This window comes from Heloderma suspectum, chromosome 2 (assembly GCF_057233095.1).
Source record: "Heloderma suspectum isolate Gila_16-S chromosome 2, 16-S_ref, whole genome shotgun sequence".
Classification (NCBI taxonomy): Eukaryota; Metazoa; Chordata; class Lepidosauria; order Squamata; family Helodermatidae; genus Heloderma; species Heloderma suspectum.
This window is the reverse complement of record NC_139459.1, coordinates 97,628,080-97,645,161: the sequence shown is the minus strand read 5'-3', so window position 1 is coordinate 97,645,161 and position 17,082 is coordinate 97,628,080. Positions and strand designations below refer to the sequence as shown.

At 40.1% G+C, this 17,082-nt stretch overlaps 1 protein-coding gene across 7 annotated transcripts in view; it reads left to right on the top strand.

The window, feature by feature from the left end:
* VPS13A (vacuolar protein sorting 13 homolog A) overlaps window positions 1–17,082 on the top strand; it is a 254,743-nt gene that overhangs the window by 147,591 nt on the left and 90,070 nt on the right. For all 7 annotated transcript variants that reach the window (XM_084834257.1, XM_084834259.1, XM_084834258.1 and 4 more), the window contains 9 exons: window positions 1,445–1,668; window positions 5,026–5,258; window positions 6,000–6,092; window positions 8,010–8,366; window positions 10,001–10,102; window positions 12,519–12,677; window positions 12,809–13,070; window positions 13,578–13,738; window positions 14,255–14,358. In XM_084834257.1, the coding sequence (XP_084690383.1) occupies window positions 1,445–1,668; window positions 5,026–5,258; window positions 6,000–6,092; window positions 8,010–8,366; window positions 10,001–10,102; window positions 12,519–12,677; window positions 12,809–13,070; window positions 13,578–13,738; window positions 14,255–14,358 (1,695 nt within the window). The remainder of the gene's footprint in view (window positions 1–1,444; window positions 1,669–5,025; window positions 5,259–5,999; window positions 6,093–8,009; window positions 8,367–10,000; window positions 10,103–12,518; window positions 12,678–12,808; window positions 13,071–13,577; window positions 13,739–14,254; window positions 14,359–17,082) is intronic.

The window sequence follows — 17,082 nt, the reverse complement described above, 5'->3', positions numbered from 1 at the left end:
GAAACAAAACATCTCATTTCAGAACATGCTCCAGATCTAAGAAAGGTTTTAAAGGGTTGTGTGGTGTTGCCATAGACACTATCATTTGGCTTACCAGCTGGCCAGGTAACTTTCAACCTCTTTGAAAAGTCACTCCACCAGAGTGATCTCTTCCTCAACAGCCAACCAGAACAGAAGTTTCTGCTGCTTCCAGGCCTATGTAGGGCAACTTCATATAGGACTATGAAGCACTATCCCTTGGACATAAGGGCAAGGGCTGAAACACAGCATTAAATGTGTGATTGCACAGAAGAAGAAAGACAGATTGCTTACTATTATTGACATACTTTGAGTGATCATCTGTGCAGGTACACAACCCAACCTCATTTGTACTGTAGGCAGTGTTTCATACTACAAGAGCTTGTGGCATTCTTCAAGGAACCGTGTGTGTGTCCTTCCTATCCTCAAATTGGCAGTGCCACAATGTTACTTACAGGTTAAATAATCTGTCTTTCTGAACTACCTGCCCCTGAAGAAAGCCAGACTGTAGCAGTTTTCACCAGCTGTAATCTTTGAACAATGTTTATTGGCAATGCTGCAGTAGTCGATCCTGTAGATTACTAAACCATGGATCCCCAGCTTCCCTGAATTTGATACAAAGAATTGCGCAAATAATTATGCATACCCAAGGGACCCAGAGCTGTCTTTCTCAAACTATTGGGAGTTTCAGCACCATTTGAATTCTTATATAGGGGTCTGCTGTCCAAATGAAAAGACAGAAATTCCATGAGGCATACCCAAATTCTTGGGCATGCCTAATAAAGCTCTTTGGATCCTGGCAAAATGTTTACAACTGTTTATTTTCTTTACCAGCAAATGTTAATGTGAGAGGTTTGGAATTATTAAAGGAACTGTCAAGAGTTGGTTGTTAAAACTCAAAAAATCGAGGGACAGGAAATGGCACATTTTTAAAAGAAGTTATTTTGAAACCTTTATTGCAGGAGTGGGATACTGTGGGAGGCCTGGGAGCCATTTTCCCCTTGGGCTACCCCATGTGGGGCACAGTCCAAGGGGGGCTCCCCCCAAAATTGGCAGTTTGCTGCTGAAATTTGGTGGCAAACTGCTCCATAGTGCTCTGTCGCTCTAAAAGGGTTACATTTAGCTTGTTCTCAAGCTACGTTTGACCCTTGTAGTGCTCTGTAGTGCTAAAAGTGCCATTTTTGTGTGTGGGCACCCCCCTTTTTTGCCACTACATGTTGTCTACCTCTGATTTATGGAATGATTGGTGTAATTGAGAGCATAGGCAAGAGTTTGATAAACAAAGTTCCTACGAAGTCTCATTATTTTAATGCAGTTTGATAGCTAAACATGTTGAAGATTATGAACAGGCAAATAGTCTTTAAAAGACACCGTTGGGCAATGTAATGCTTTTTGAATTACATTATTCTACTAACTTGTCTTTCAGAATGATAGAAATGAAACATGGATCCGAAAAGAAAGTCATGGTGGATATAAGTTATAAGCAGGGGAGAGATGGCTCCACTGTTCTTGACACAGTTGTTCAGGAGACATACCTCTGTGCTAGCATAGAGTTTCTGCTTACTGTTGCAGATGTGTTTCTAAAAGCTACTGCTGAAAGTGCTGCTGCAGAGAGAAACTTCAAGCAAACTTTACCTGTAAAGGAACAAGGTCAGTATCCGGTACCAATAAATTGTGGGAGCAGAGTGAATAACTCTAACTTCATTATATAGTTGTAGCCTCCCTTGTCTGTCTTCATACAGCACCTTCTAGCCTAATTATTTTTCCTTCAACTGCAGTTTCATGATATAATATAGACATATGTTTAACTTCAATGAAGTACTGTTACATGATACCCCACCGGTTTATTTACATGTATTTATACCTATAATGTGCAGTGTATATTATTTCTTGGGGGGAAATGTAGCGCCTTTATTTTTAAAATACCATTAGGTTTGTATGATAAAAAGAATATGGAACATAGGATATGAACTTTCATAGGCAGGATGACTTTTTTGCTCTATTTTTTATTGGGAAACAATGCTATAAATTAAGATAATTTAAATCAGATTTAATTTAGAGTGAGTTTCATTTGTTTCTTCTAAGTTGCCATGCTTGATTTTTAGAACATTATTAAATTAGTTGCCTCTTGTACATGCAATATATTATTTGATCTGACAAGTCATTCAGATGCAACACTGAGAAACTGTATAAAAAGTTAGGGAGAATAATGTTAAGTATACTATTAAAATAATATTTCCTAGGATTGGGTTGTTGTTTTTTTTAGAGATAACAATCTAAGGGCGGAATCCTATGAGGATAGTCAGCTATCTCCGAACTTGGAGGTGGTCAATTATCCAATGCAGGATGGGCAGAGCACAGAGAGGATCCTCTCCTCCGTGCTCTAGCCGCCCTGCATTTTCAGCTAGACAGCCAATTTCAGCTGTCTAGCCAGTGCACATCAGAGCGAGAGGGGAAGTCGGGGAGGTTGGACGGTGCATAGAAATTGTTGTAATGACGCTTCCGCACTCTCCTCCCCTCCCCCTCAGAATGCCCCCTTTTTTCCCTCTCTGCGCTGCGCTTACAAGTGTAGAGACAGGGACAAGCTGTGCTGCCTATGAGGTGGTGGAAGAGGGGGCAGGGAATGAGGTTTCTGGGAACCAAGCTTGGAGGCCTGGCTCTGACCTCGGTTCCAAAAAACTGAAAAATTCTATGGCCATCTAGACACTGTCTTGCGGCCAAAGGATTGCTCCCTAAGGTATTTTAGATTTTGTGGAACTTGTCATCAAGCAATACTAGTATGAATGGCTTGGGGATAATGTTGAAAAAATGAGTAATTGGAGGTTCTTATAATTTTGAAATCCCAGTATTGGCCATGTGTTTGAAAGTCTCTAAGAACAAGAAAATAAAAGAAACTATCAGCAATGACAGAGGTGCTTCTTGATGTCTCCATGTTTTCTATCAAGAAATATAACAGACCTCCTTTTTCCTTTCCATACGCTGGAGATAGTGGAATTATTTGAAATTCTTGGAAACTGAGTTTAAGAGAAGAATCTATGTAATCCATTTTTAGTACAAGTCATGGTTGTCTTTCAAGAAGATAGCTGCATATCTCTGTGAAGTAATTATCTTAAAGATAATCTAATGTCCATGGAAATAATCAGAGGCATCCTCTGTATACCAGTTGATGGGGAACATGAGCTGGAGGAAGCTCTTGCACACATGTCCTACTTGTGGCAAGTGGCTGGTTGGCCGCTGTGAACAGTATGCTAGGCTAGATGGACCCGTGATCTGACACAGCTATGACCTTGGGGAAGGAATCTGAGTACAAATTGTTCCTCCCCCCCGCCGATTTTCCAACCATTTTAATTATTGTATAAATACTTCTAAAAATTGCAGATGGCAGGTGCCATCTTTGAAGAGGCAATCCCTGCTCTCTGTCACACAGGTAGAATTGTCCCTTCTAAGATGGTGCCTGCTGAGATAGATGCATGCCTCATTTAAAAATAAAGAGTATGCTTTCTTCTTCAAAAGTATCCTACTCATATGCAAACAGATGCAGTTTTAATCAGTTGATTAAATCAGTTAAATCATTTGATGAAAACACATACAATTAATGAACTAAAGATTTTTAAGTCCTAGACAATCCTAATTCTCACACTTGTAACATTTTTTAGCCACTAGATGTTCCTAAAGCAGCACACAATTAAAAAAAGTCAAATAATAGAGAACAATAAAAACATAATTTGCCTAAAACAGCACATACTGTCAGCAACAGGACATAACACCAAGGGCAAATGGTGAAACAGATTTTCACGAATCTTGTAAAATTCTGATAGAAAGCAGCTAATGGATCTCTTAAGGCAATAATTACATAAGGAAAGGCTTCAGCATAGGTCAGGGGTCCTCAGCATTTGGATCCATGGGCATATTTGAGAATTTGAGACCATGCTGTGGGCACCATGACAAAATGTCTAATCAGTGGATCGCTGCTTTGGCGTCTACCTGTCATATCTATGGATCTTAGGCTGTGTCTTATTCAGCAAAAACTTTTGTTTCATATCTATTGGACACCACACTGTCTAATAAGGGATTATTTAATTTGGCTATTTGCTGGTGGTGCAATACATATAATGCTTCTTTTAAGCATGTGTTTTGGCAATTTCCAGAAGTTGCTTCTTTGTAGGAGGAGGTGATTACACAGATAAATTTTGTACCGGAACAGTCTTTAATATTCATTGATGTACATGCTCTTTTAAATTATTTACCAGCTTCATGGAAATGGCTTTTCTGCACCCTTTTGACAGCTAAAAGACTGATACTATAACATTGGAAGGATAAATACTCACTTCCTGTAATGCAATAGATTAAGGTCCTTACAATGCTTTCAATATTTGAACGGGTGACAGATAGCCACCACCTTCAAATGGATACCTATTTGGATATTTGGTCCACTTTTGTTGAAACCCATGTATAATTGCTAGAATGTTGTATGTATTTCATACAGATCCATCTATGTGTATGTAAAAAATGGAAAGACAAATTTTAATTAAAAAAATAAAATAAATGGGGGGTGCCCACGAGCACCCCATTGGGACCCATTCACGGGTGTGTTTGGAGGTGGGCACCTACAAGCGCTGTGCCATAGGTGATTCCTGTGCTCTTGTGAATTCCAGACTTGCCTCTGTTGGTTAAGATATCTAGAGCAAGGTCCCCGCGGAAGATCTTAATATGCCAGGAGGGAGATCATATGGGAAATAGATTTTCTGAGACAACCTCTACCAGGCCATTTACACTGGTGTCAAAACTCACTTTTCTAACCTCAGTGAAAAGTTTTGCCAGCACCTACTTTCTGTCTTCCTGGTTATTTCATCATGGTAGTAACCAGTCACTTACTGTGACAACACTGCAATCTATCAAAATTTTTACAAAAAGAAAAAAACCTAAATAGATATATTGATGATTGTGCAGTAAAATGAGATTAATTCTTCTTAAAATGCTTAATGACTATAAAAACTGCATTTTTAGCTCCTGTACAACCGGCATCCACATTGGAAATAAATGTTGTCGTTAAAAATCCTGAGATTGTGTTTGTGGCTGATTTAACAAGAAGTGATGCTCCTGCACTTGTGGCTACAGCACAATGTGAAGTCTCCATGAAAAATGGTCCTGAAATGTATAAAATGACAGCTGCTGTTAAAGATATAAAAGTGAAAGCCTGCCCATTTCTTCCAGATAAAAGAAAAGGCAATATTACTACGGTAAGATATCGAAGCTAGAACTGTACTCGTGCATATTGCCATGCAACCGCAAATGAAGCCACTCGGACTTACACAGTTGGATCCAGATTTAGTGATTTAGTAATCCAACAACAATGAGGTAGTTTAGAGGGCCTTAGTAATTTAGAGTAGACCCATTTAAATCATAACTAACTTCAATCCCATTTCAGTGGGTTTATTGTAGCTATGACTTAAGTCTGGATTTTAAGCCATTATGTGTAACAGGATGCAACTTAAGTGAACAACATCAGAGACACTAGGGGTGGTCACATGCAGGGGCAATACCTGTACAGATTGTGTGACTTCAAATGGAGATTTGCAATCCTATATTGTAACTCAGATGGATTTTAGGTAAGATTATATGTTCTCATTCACTCTGTACAGTGCTGATGGGAAATTGCATTTATCTGCTCTGGATCTGCATCTACCTCCCTGACAATGAGTTTGGCATCAGGAACTGCATATACAAACGTTATTGTTGTTGGATGCAGCTGCCCAGCCAGGGAATTCGTTGCACACATGGATATTTCTTGCTTCCAGGCAAATGTTCATAGATAAATCAAAGAAGTTTGTAAAACATTTGACTAATTAGGATTCCTTCATTTGCTTGACTGAGAATTTTGCTATTTTGCAAAGAAGTTTGTATGATTTTCACAGTTATTATAGAAGGCTTTTTAATAGGCAGATTCATATTATATTCAATTGATTATAATTTGTATCCAGATATTGCAGCCCTGTGACCTTGTCTTTGATATGATGCAATCAGGTGAAGATCCTCAGAAAGCTGATCTGTCAATTAAATCCATAACAATTAAGGTACATTAAACATTTACGTGTCTTTATTAATTGAAGGAATACATGTGTTGATATTTTTAGTTGTATGGGCTATTTTAAGCATACTACTATATTTTTTACAATTGAGAAATTCTTCGTAAGATGAAGGAATCTGGAAAATTGGCTTCTCTGTGCTTTCTGAGGCACTTTAGCGGCCACATGCAAGAGGGTTTTCACCCATTCTCACACATATGCACCCCCATCCTAACACAGGTGTATGCACATATCCATTCTCATGCACCCAGTCACACTCTGAGGGTAGCAGAAAAGAAGGGCCTCTGGCAAAGATCATAAAACTCGGGGAATCAGACTTTCTGATAGCCTGGTCTCAAGCTGTATAGGCCTTTATAAGTCATAACCAGCACTTAGAATTGTGTCTGGAAACATACTGGGAGCATTGAAACTGTTACAACAAGGGAGTAACGTGCTCCCTATAACCAGCCCTGATCCACGGTCTGGCCAAAGCATTCTAGACCAGTTGAAGGTTGAGAACAGTTTTCAAAGGCAGCCCCATGTAGATGCATAGACACACTTGCCCATGCACAGACTGACATAGGATTGCTGAGGCAGGGAGAGAGCCTTTAGCATCACACACACACACACACACACACACACACACACACGTGACTGAGTTCGTTGTTTCCTGCAGCCCTTAGCATATTATTCAAGGAAACTAATCTTGATCAGGATTGCTGGGGGTTAATGCCTCTCCCCCTGTACCCCAGCGATCCTGTCGAGCAACAGAGTGGACTGTGATTGCTCTCCCCACATACTCCCCTGCAGGATTGGGCTTAAAAACTGGGCTCAAAAAGCCACCAAAGAGCTTTTTGGCATGCTATCAGGAGCTCAGTTCTGCTGGAAATGCCATGCAGGGATGACTGTCCTCCTGTGCCCCCTCTGGTGGAGACGGGGGGGTTTGGGGCAGCAGGGTACTCATGGCAGCCTGCACAGGAAGCCTCTGTGTTGCCCACCCTTGGCTTAGATTATATTACTTTTTATCTGTGTTCTGTCAGTGTTTGAAGACTTTTCTTTTTAAGCATGGCTTTGATTCTGTTTAGTTTATTTGGTGTTAGCCCCTCTTTTTTAATGGTTATTTTAGTCTTGGGTTGCTTGAGCACCTTGTTCAGAAAGGAAAAGTGGGATTTTTTTTCTGTCTATAACAATAAAAGAAGATGTCTGTCTGTCTGTCTGCAAGTGCTATAGTGCCTAGACTGTGAATCCTAGACACTTGAAATTTGACATGCACACTAAGAGAACCCTAGGGATGTGCACCTCAGGGTTAAATTATTTTTAAAATGAATTAATCTTAATTTAAATGTGTCCCTATGAGTAAATAAATAAATGTTGTTGAAGCCTGCAGTAATGTCTTCAGCTACTAGGGCAGACTTTGCTAAGCAGCATATAACTTTGCAGTCTATACAGTTTGAAGCCAGAGGTGATTAGTAGGCCAAGGGACAGAGTTATTCACCTGAACATATATATAAGGCCCCCTCCTGTGGGACAGCCCCCCCCCCCCCCCACACACAAGGGACTATAGCAGTGAACCACGGCAGGGGCTGTGCCTAGGGGTGCCACTCATATTTTCACTCAGAGGGGCAGTGTGTCTGTCTCTGACAGATATGTACATTTGTGTGAGGGCTTCTCTGTAACAAACTAAGAGCTATTCTAACCCATACAAAGCTGAGTCCATTTGCTAGTAAGTAAATAAAATAAACCAACTCAAGGTATTAAGAGGATCAGTGCCTAGTTCAAGCAATACTTCTATATCACTTTTGCTAATATGCAAGAAGTTCTTTATTCACTAATGCATTACAAATACATAATTTTCAATTGGGAGTAATCTTTTATTTAAGCTCAGGTGTCACCACTTACTGAAGATTTTTTTTTTCTTAACTTCAGGTGACACCTATTATCATAAATACAGTCTTAACCATTACATCAGCACTTTTCCCAACTCAAGAAGCTACCGAAAAAGACATTAGCCCAGTACCTCCAGACCTTTGGGATAAGAAGAATATTAAAAATCTAAACATGTGGTTTCTTGAAGAGTCGAGTGAAAATAAAGATCCTACTGCTGAAACTGAGTTGGTTCCTACAGGAGAGACACTGCAAATGAGAATTGAAACGGTTATTATAACTCTTGAAGCTGGGGTTGGTCACAAGACAGTGCCAATGCTTTTAGCAAAGTCTTCATTTTCTGGAGAAGTTAAAAACTGGAGTAGTCTGATCAATCTCTCTTCTCGTCTTGAATTAGAGGTACATAGATTAGAGTTGTGTTACTGTGTAGACATTTAAAGTTGCTTCATGAATTTTGGTCACTGCATGGAAGCTAGTTGAAATGGTATTTTCCTGTTGGGTGTAATTGTTGCCTAAGAACTTACTGGAAATTAGAGCATTTTTCTAACTGGAAATTAGAGCATGGCTTTTCCCCAGTGTTTCAGTTTTGGTATTCTATTACTGGATATCCCCACTTTGGTGTGAGAAGGCATTCTGCAATGTTAAAGTCTCCCCACCATCGAGGAAAGGCAGGAATCGTGTGAACAAGTTCTTTGCCTTAGTGCTGCTGGTTTCAGTCTCAGCCCCCCAGTTTGACCTTGCCTTTCGGCCAGGGCATAGCTCTTCTTTTTGCTCTGTTCCTCCTACATTTGGGTTTTTAGCCATCTGTATCTTCTAGTACTTTATTGCCATCCGATTATCTAGTATTTTATTGACATCCAATGGCTACTGAATAACTTCTATAAAGTTAAATAGGCCTACCTGTACATACTGCTTTGCGATGTATTTGGCATTTTGCCCTCTTCCCCTAGTAAATGGGGTTCAGAGTATCAAGCAAGATATTTAAACTTTACTCAGGCATATCTTAATGTATATATCATGTTTTATTGTAACATTGCAGTGCTCAAGGGTGATACTGTACTAAAGGATGTTTTACATCTTTTCTTGCCCCTTTGAAAACACATGCATGGATCAAGCTGGTGTCAGAACCTGAAATGTAAAATGGTGTACGGAACATACACACACGGAACTTTCACAATTGGGATTTAGTTGGGAAATGTCTATAGGCATGGCCAGATTTGAATGTTTTTATGGGAGTACCAGACCCCCTTACCTGTCTCCTGAGAAACCTGTACGAGGGTCAAGATGCAACAGTAAGAACCGGACATGGAACAACCGATTGGTTCAGAATTGGGAAAGGAGTATGACAAGGCTGTATGTTGTCGCCCTGCTTATTTAACTTATATGCAGAGTACATCATGAGAAACGTCAGGTTGGATGAATCACAGGTCGGAATTAAAATTGCCGGGAGAATTATCAACAACCTCAGATACGCAGACGATACCACCCTAATGGCAGAAAGCAAACAGGATCTAAAGAGCCTCTTGTTGAGGGTGAAAGAGGAGAGTGCAAAAGCTGGTTTGAAACTCAACATTAGAAAAACGAAGATCATGGCATCTGGCCCCATCACTTCCTGGCATATAGAAGGGGAAGAAATGGAAGCAGTGACAGATTTTATTTTCTTGGGCTCCAAGATCACCGCAGACGGTGACTGTAGCCATGAAATTAAAAGATGCTTGCTTCTTGGGAGGAGTTCTCTTCTCCGGGAGAGAACGGAGGACAGGAAGGCCTGGCGTGCTATGGTCCATGGGGTCATGAAGAGTCGGACACGACTTAACGACTGAACAACAACAGAATTAAAGCCAAATCAGTTACTTTGTAGGAGGCCCGCTCATTTACTTTATAGGTTCTTTAAAGGTTCTCCTTCTAGTCTGTTAGGTTGATATTATAGTAAGGGTGATTTACTTCTTTATATAACAGTAATCTCTCTATTGCTTTTGATTTTCATTACATCATCCAAATGGATATCATTTTAATTGTGTTTTGTATTTTAGGTACATTATTACAATGAGATGTTTGGTGTTTGGGAGCCGTTACTTGAACCACTGGAAGTTGAAAACACTGATGAATTCAGACCATGGATTCTAGAACTGAAGGTATAGTTTTGGAAGTATAATAGATATCCTTCAAGTTCCACCATTAAAATAATAGTTTTAGATAAGTGATCTTGCCAAAATGTATACATAAAAGTCTTCATAATTCGAGAAGAAGAATTTGAGACCTCATATCTGGGTAGAAATATATCCTCACTGCAGCATGGAAAGTACAGCAGTGTGCTCCTTTCTTTGAAGACTGATTTAAAACTGGCTCCGGCCCATCTACTGAAGAAACGTCATCTCCTCCCCAGAGCTAGTTGTGTTCTAGGCTTGAAAGAGTGATGTTGAAAATGGGCTACCCCTGTCAAGTCTGTGGCCTCTGCCAGGCAGTCATGTAAGATTTTTTTTTTATTATATTCTATCCAGTCCTTCCTTCAAGGTGCTGAAAGTAGCATACAAGATTATTCCTGCTCACCTCTATTTTATCCTCATAAAAACCCAGTATGGATTTTTATGGAAATTGATTCATGGTATGGAAATTGATTCAGGGTAACCCAGTGAGTTTTATGGCTGAGTGGGAATTTGACCTGGGTCATCTTGGCCCTAGTCCAACTAGCCACTGGACTCCATTAGCTGGCTAGCTAAGGAGTGTATCCAGCAAAGAAATAAATTATTGGGTTGTATTCCTTGAAATCATTTACACGTAGCTTTGATTTGTGTTGAGCATAAGCTTTACGAAACAAATGTTGTGTTAAAGAAAGGGTGGACAACTTTGGGAGGTCCAGGGTCCATTTTTCCCCTCCCCCCTCCAGTGGGCCAGACTCTTGCTGCCACCCCTGCCCTATCAAGTGCTGGTTGTGGCAAAAACAAATGTGGCAAACCACGACAGAATGCTACAATTGCCAAATTTAGCTTGAAAACAACCTAAATTTGGCAATTGTAGTATTCTGTAGCAATTTGTCACCAATTTGCAGTGGCAAAATGGCTATTTTTTGCCACAGAAAATTTTGGCAGTGGTGGGAAGCTGCAGGGGACATGCCAGGGGGCAGCACATGCAGCCGGTGTATTGCCTATCCCTTGTTTAAAGGCAAACATTGGATACACTTGTACAAGTGGCTGTAGCTTAGTGGTAGAGTACGTGCATTGCATGCAGATGGTCTTGGGTTCGATCACCATCATCTCCAGGTATGGCAGGAAAAACTCCTGCTTGAAACTTTAGAGCTGCTGCCAGTCAGTGTTGATAATATGGGCCTTGTTGGACGAATGGTCTGACTCGGTATAAGGCAGCTTTCTATGTTCCTAAGTTATGGCACTGTTTCCTTCTTTTTATTTAATTGCTATATAATATAAGCTTAACCAATAAAACCATTGTGACAGGGATGGGGGACTACTTCTGTATAATAATTTCAAAACAACAACTTGCTCAGCACTTCTATGGTTGGTACAACTACAGAGTAACAGTCTGATCATAGATTTCAGATTTTGTGGGGAAGCAGGAATGTTCTGCATTTAATAGTGCCTTATGAGATGGAAAGGGAGAATTTGCCATAGCCATGGCAGTATGATGCCAGCATCCCAACCAGGAACAAAGCCCGTTCCTTCACAGTGGTAATTTTAAGAATTATCTACCCTATGAGAGAAGGAGAAGACCAATTTAATTGTCACTACTGTCATCACCACTTGCTAATGGGACACCAGGTCTCTTCCTAATAGCTTTCGGTGTAAGGGTCAGATCTGCCAATCATTTGAACGGTTTGTGTGTGGGGAAAAGAATGAGGAACAGGCATGGTTTGTGATACCCTGCACTGTGATGTCATATATGTATAAAAAGCCAGTTTCCAACATTCTGTCATGCTGTAGCATAACCAAGAAACAAAAACCAGGCTGGAGTTATGCAGATAGGAACAGGCTTGATTCTCACTTATTGGACTCATTGTAATGAATGGATCAGGCAACAGGTTTAGCCCTCACTGCAATGTGGTCCACACCTATGCCCCTTTCTCCCATATAAGTGAATAGTTGCTATTCAGACCTATGGGGAAAAGTAAAGTATTGCAGCTGGGAAAACACTAATGAGGGTAAAGTCTTCGCTCTATTCTGACACTATTGCAACACAAGGGGCTGCAATATATCTTTTGTATAAAGCATTCAGGAACACACTGCACCCACTAGGGAGATTTTCATTCATTCCTTGTTCTGCACACACCTGTCATAATGCTGAGCTTTTTCCTAGTAAATAAATTACTTGAAGCAGAGCTCATGAGCCAGACTATATTATTGATTGTATTTTTTCCATTGTGAGATTATCCTTTCACTATCTTGTGGTAATATTTCAGTCTTTAGGATTCACTGGTACATCAAAATCACTTTTGAAAAGTTATTTTGATACCCCAAATAGCCTAAACTCTTTGTAGCAAACAACAGCTTTATACTTCTGATACTACTTTTCCCCCTTCCCCCTTTTTTTCCTATAAAGATGAAAAAGAAGGCCAAAAAAGCCTTAGTTGAATCAGTTGCTGAAGAAGAACATTACAAGGTGCCAGAGTACAAAACAGTAATAACTATTTACTCTCAAGATCAGCTGAACATTACCTTGTCCAAATGTGGACTACTAATGTTGAGTAACCTGGGCACGGTAAGAGAGACTTTAATTTGGACTTATATCCTAAATGAGGTAATCATATATAGCCTCTAATTTATGTTTCACTCAGAAATACGTTATTATCACTTAGTTAATTCATGATTTTGTACCGCTTGCTTGGTTAGGCATTTGCAGAAGCAGCTACAGAAACTTCAGAAATCTTCAAGAAAGATCAAGCCCCCTTTGTACTAATGAATTCGTTAGGAGTTTCCACCATTGTCTTGCCTAGTGATGCCTTCAATGTCCTTAATGTTGACCCAAAAGGAAATTCATTTCATCTTGAAGATGGGCAAAGTCTAAGTATGGAGTATGTCAGAACTAAAAGTGAGCAAGACCAGTTCACAGCAATGACTACCCTCAGCAGCAAAGTATTCTACATTTGGCTCAGTAAGTAGGCATGACAAGTTTGTTTTTCTACAAATTTCTAAAGTTTTGCTTAGCCATAGGTATAGTGATGCAACAGTAGCCAAGAGCTTATTTTTAATATTTTTAAAATTAAGAATTAAATCCTATTTACATAATTTTAGACTGTCTTATCTGGTCTGTCTGTCTCTATATTATCAGTATAATTATTTGGATATAATTTCTGTCAACAGATTATATTCTATCAGTTTGCTCATTAGCAGACTGGCAGAATAAACATTTGTTTAGCGTTATGGGCGAACCAGAAACTTCAGCTTGTCTCTCCCCTGACAAGCCAGAGAAATAACCAAGGACAAACCATGGGCTCTTTCTTTGGCTTGTTGCGGGAGAGACAAACCAGAGTTCTTGCTTCACATGTTATGGCAAACAACATCCCTGGGCTGTTAATTGTGGGTTGTCATTATGTGCAAACCTGCCCCTGTATATATGGTTTCAATCCTTATAATTTAGTGTCTTCTCTTCAATTTCTAGCTCCTGAGAATCACTCCACTACTGACAAGATCCCACTGACAAAAGTGGGCCGAAGTCTTTACAGAGTAAGACATAATGACTCAGGTGTTGTAAGATCTATTGTTTGTCAAATTGATACCATTGAAGGGAGCAAGATGATAACAGTACACTCTCCTATTCAGGTAGGATATTTTCCTAAAAATGTTACTGACTGGATTTTACAGTAAAAATGGATTTTACAGATGATACAGTATCTCTTAGCTTCTATTAGTCATTTGAAGAACATAATGGTGCTTGAAGACCTAAACAAAATTAGTTGTGAGAGGTGACAGCTTTGCTCACTAAGTATATCCTAAAGATGTGTCATAGAAAGGCTTTTCTAATAGACTTCTGAATTTTTTCCTAGATTATCAAGAGTTATATTTTAATCCCATTACCTGGATAAGTACAGAAATCCCTGCTGCGTGCAGAATGATTTTTACATTGAGCTGCTTTCAACCAAGCAGACCTGCACATACATACTGAAGTAGTACATGCCTCTAAGAAAGCTGTACCCATCCTTTCCAGCACAGTTGAATAGGCTGCACAATGCATGGTTCCCAGGACTGTGGTCTTTCTCAACACCTAGTGTGAAAATATATAACACAGTTTAAGTTTTATTATAATTATATATTCAAATATGTTATTTTTCCTTATAGATAAAGAACCATTTTTCAATTCCACTGAGTATATTTGAAGATGGAAAATGTTTAGGAAAGGCTCTACCAGAGGATGAATTTAACATACCATTGACCTCGTACAGGTGATTCCCCCTTGCTGTTTTTCTTAGCACTTTACTATGCGTTTTATAAATACTGACCATCTAGCAAATTAAAAAGATAGTTTTAGATTGATACTATTAAGAGAAGCACTTAGTAATATTAAGTGTAGGAATATTCTATAGCTGGGGGAGGCAAGTTTTTTAGGCATGTAGGCACATTTGACAATTTGAGAAATTGTCCAAGGTGTCACCACAAAATGGCTGCCATAGGAGTAAATGCCCAAATGACTGAGTGCAAGACAGAGGGGTGTCTGAGCCCCAACACACTAAAGAACTCCTTTGAATGCTCAGTTTTTAGTGCCACAGGGACCTATTTCACAGAAGGTGAACTGTTTTTCTCTCTCCCCCCCCCCACCCGCCAGCCATCCTCTAGCTATTCTCTCTTTCTCACACATACACACGGGTGAGCATCTCAAGTAACCAGCATGCATGCATATACACATGTACACACACCTCCTCTTCACTGCAAACACATGAAAAACCACACTCACACTTTTTCAGGATCCCTCCAAAATCTTTCCCTAAGCCCTTTCTCTCTCCCCCTCTTTTTCTCACACACATGCAGTTTCCATCCATCCAGACATACAAGCACACAATTTATTTATTTAACCTCCCAGGTTGCACCCAGCTGCTTCCCCCCAGCCCCTGTTGGCTTCTTGCTGCTCTCCCTCCCCAACCCTCCCAGCTGGCTTTTTGCTGGCTTCCATGACCCCCCAGCTGGATTACCACTTCCCTTCCTATCCCCAGCTTAGCAGACAAAAGTTGCAGGAATCCCCTTTTCTTTTCCCCACTCTTTTTCTTGGTGGCTGAGCATGCTGCAGAGGAAAGCATCAGTCTCCAGCCACCTGCCATCTTAATTTCCTAATCATATCTCTGAGCCCCATGTGTGGCCAATAGGCATTCATGGAAAATGAATATGGCAGCAGCTAGAGGCCCTCACTTTGCTTTGAAGCAATCCCAACTGCCAGTAAGAAAATTGGTTAATTAAAAAAAAAAGTAGGAGGGGTAGGACACCTCGGTGAGCACCAAGCAAGGTATTCAGGGGTGCACTGGTACCCACAGCACCATGTAGCCTACCCCTGTGTAATACAAAATGTGTAACAATATATTATAGGTGGACAAAATGTTTGTTGTTACACTGCTTTGTGTATGGTTTCATTAAAAATGTTTGTTCTTTCCAACCACAGCTAGGTTGAACTGTATGACACTCCCTGGATTTATTTCACTTTAATATTTCCCATGTATGTGTTGATATATTTAAATGATCTTTCAAATGCATACCAATGGAAAAGTTGGAATGTGCTACTTATGTAAACTTGCCTAGGATGGCCATATGGGTGAAATCTGTCATAGATTGATGGGAAAAGAACAACCTAAAAAGTTCTGCCTGTACCTATTCTGCCAATTCGATACCTAATGTGATGTTGCAAATACTGCAACTGACCCTGTGAGCCAGAGGATTCCCAGCGTAGTCAGTTTACTAATTAATATCACCATTTTGTTTAATTCTGGTTTTACATTGGTGTCTGAAAGTTTTTCATGGATTTTGATTTTGGGGCCTAGTAATACTGAAGACATCTCATTTTAAGACATCTTAGGGAGCAATCCTATGGCTGCTAGTCAGTGGCAAGACAGCCATAGAATACGTCGGTTTCCAGGAACCAACCTCGGAGCCCGTGCTCCAAGGTCTTTTCCCTGAGAACTGACCTTCTCCCCACCCGCACTGCCTCACAGGCAGCTCAGAAGGACTCCACACTCAGAAGAGGAGTGCAGAGCAGCGAAAATGGGGTGTTCCAGGGGGTGTTCTGGGGTGGGAAAGACGGAAATGCTGGTACAAAACATCCATGTGTCATCCGGCAGCTGCTTCCCCCGCTCCACCTTCCCGTGGCTAGACAGCCAAAATTGGCTGTCTAGCCGCAAATGCAGGGTGGCTGAAGCACGGAGGGGACAATCCCCTCCACACTTCACCTTCTCTGCATTGGATAGGTGGTCGCCTCTGAGTTCGGAGGTGGCCGCTTATCCCGGTAGGATTGCTCCCTCCGTCTCCCAAGAGTACCAACACATTTGGCACATCGTTTCATGATGAAAGCCAGCGCTGCAATCCTTCAGTCCCCCTCCAGTCCTTCATGAGTGGTGCTGTTACCACTGTCCCCTGTTGTATGAGTCTATTTTATTGCACAGAATCAAGCTAAAAGTAATTGGAAGACCCTAGAATTTCCAAGGAAGATAGTAGCTACTTGAACCCACAATAAGCCTTCCTTCTCTTCTCCATGCCAGCCGAAGTTACAGGGAAAAAAAGCTTACGCATAGTCTTTTGTCTTTTTTAGAATGTTGTATTTAATGGAACACTGATATGTTTATGCATGTAATTTCTTGTCTCTTTTTCTTTTCTTTTTTTTCTCTTCACAATTTGTTTTGTTAAAATCACAAAAATATTAATTAAAAGAAAGAAAAAATACATCTGCCTAAGTCCTGCACAACAATCTGTTGAATAAAAGTGGTCAAGGTATACTGTAGGACATTGTCTTGAGTTAATTTTAGGTGTCTCTTGAAGACCTTTTTACTTCAACAAGCTTTTAATGATAAACAAGATGCTGCTTTATTGGATTTTTAAGGACTGCTGCTTTAAACTTATGTGTTTTAATGCTGCTCTTTTTAGTATTGTATATGTTTTTTCTAATCATATTTTATTTAATTTTTATTGTT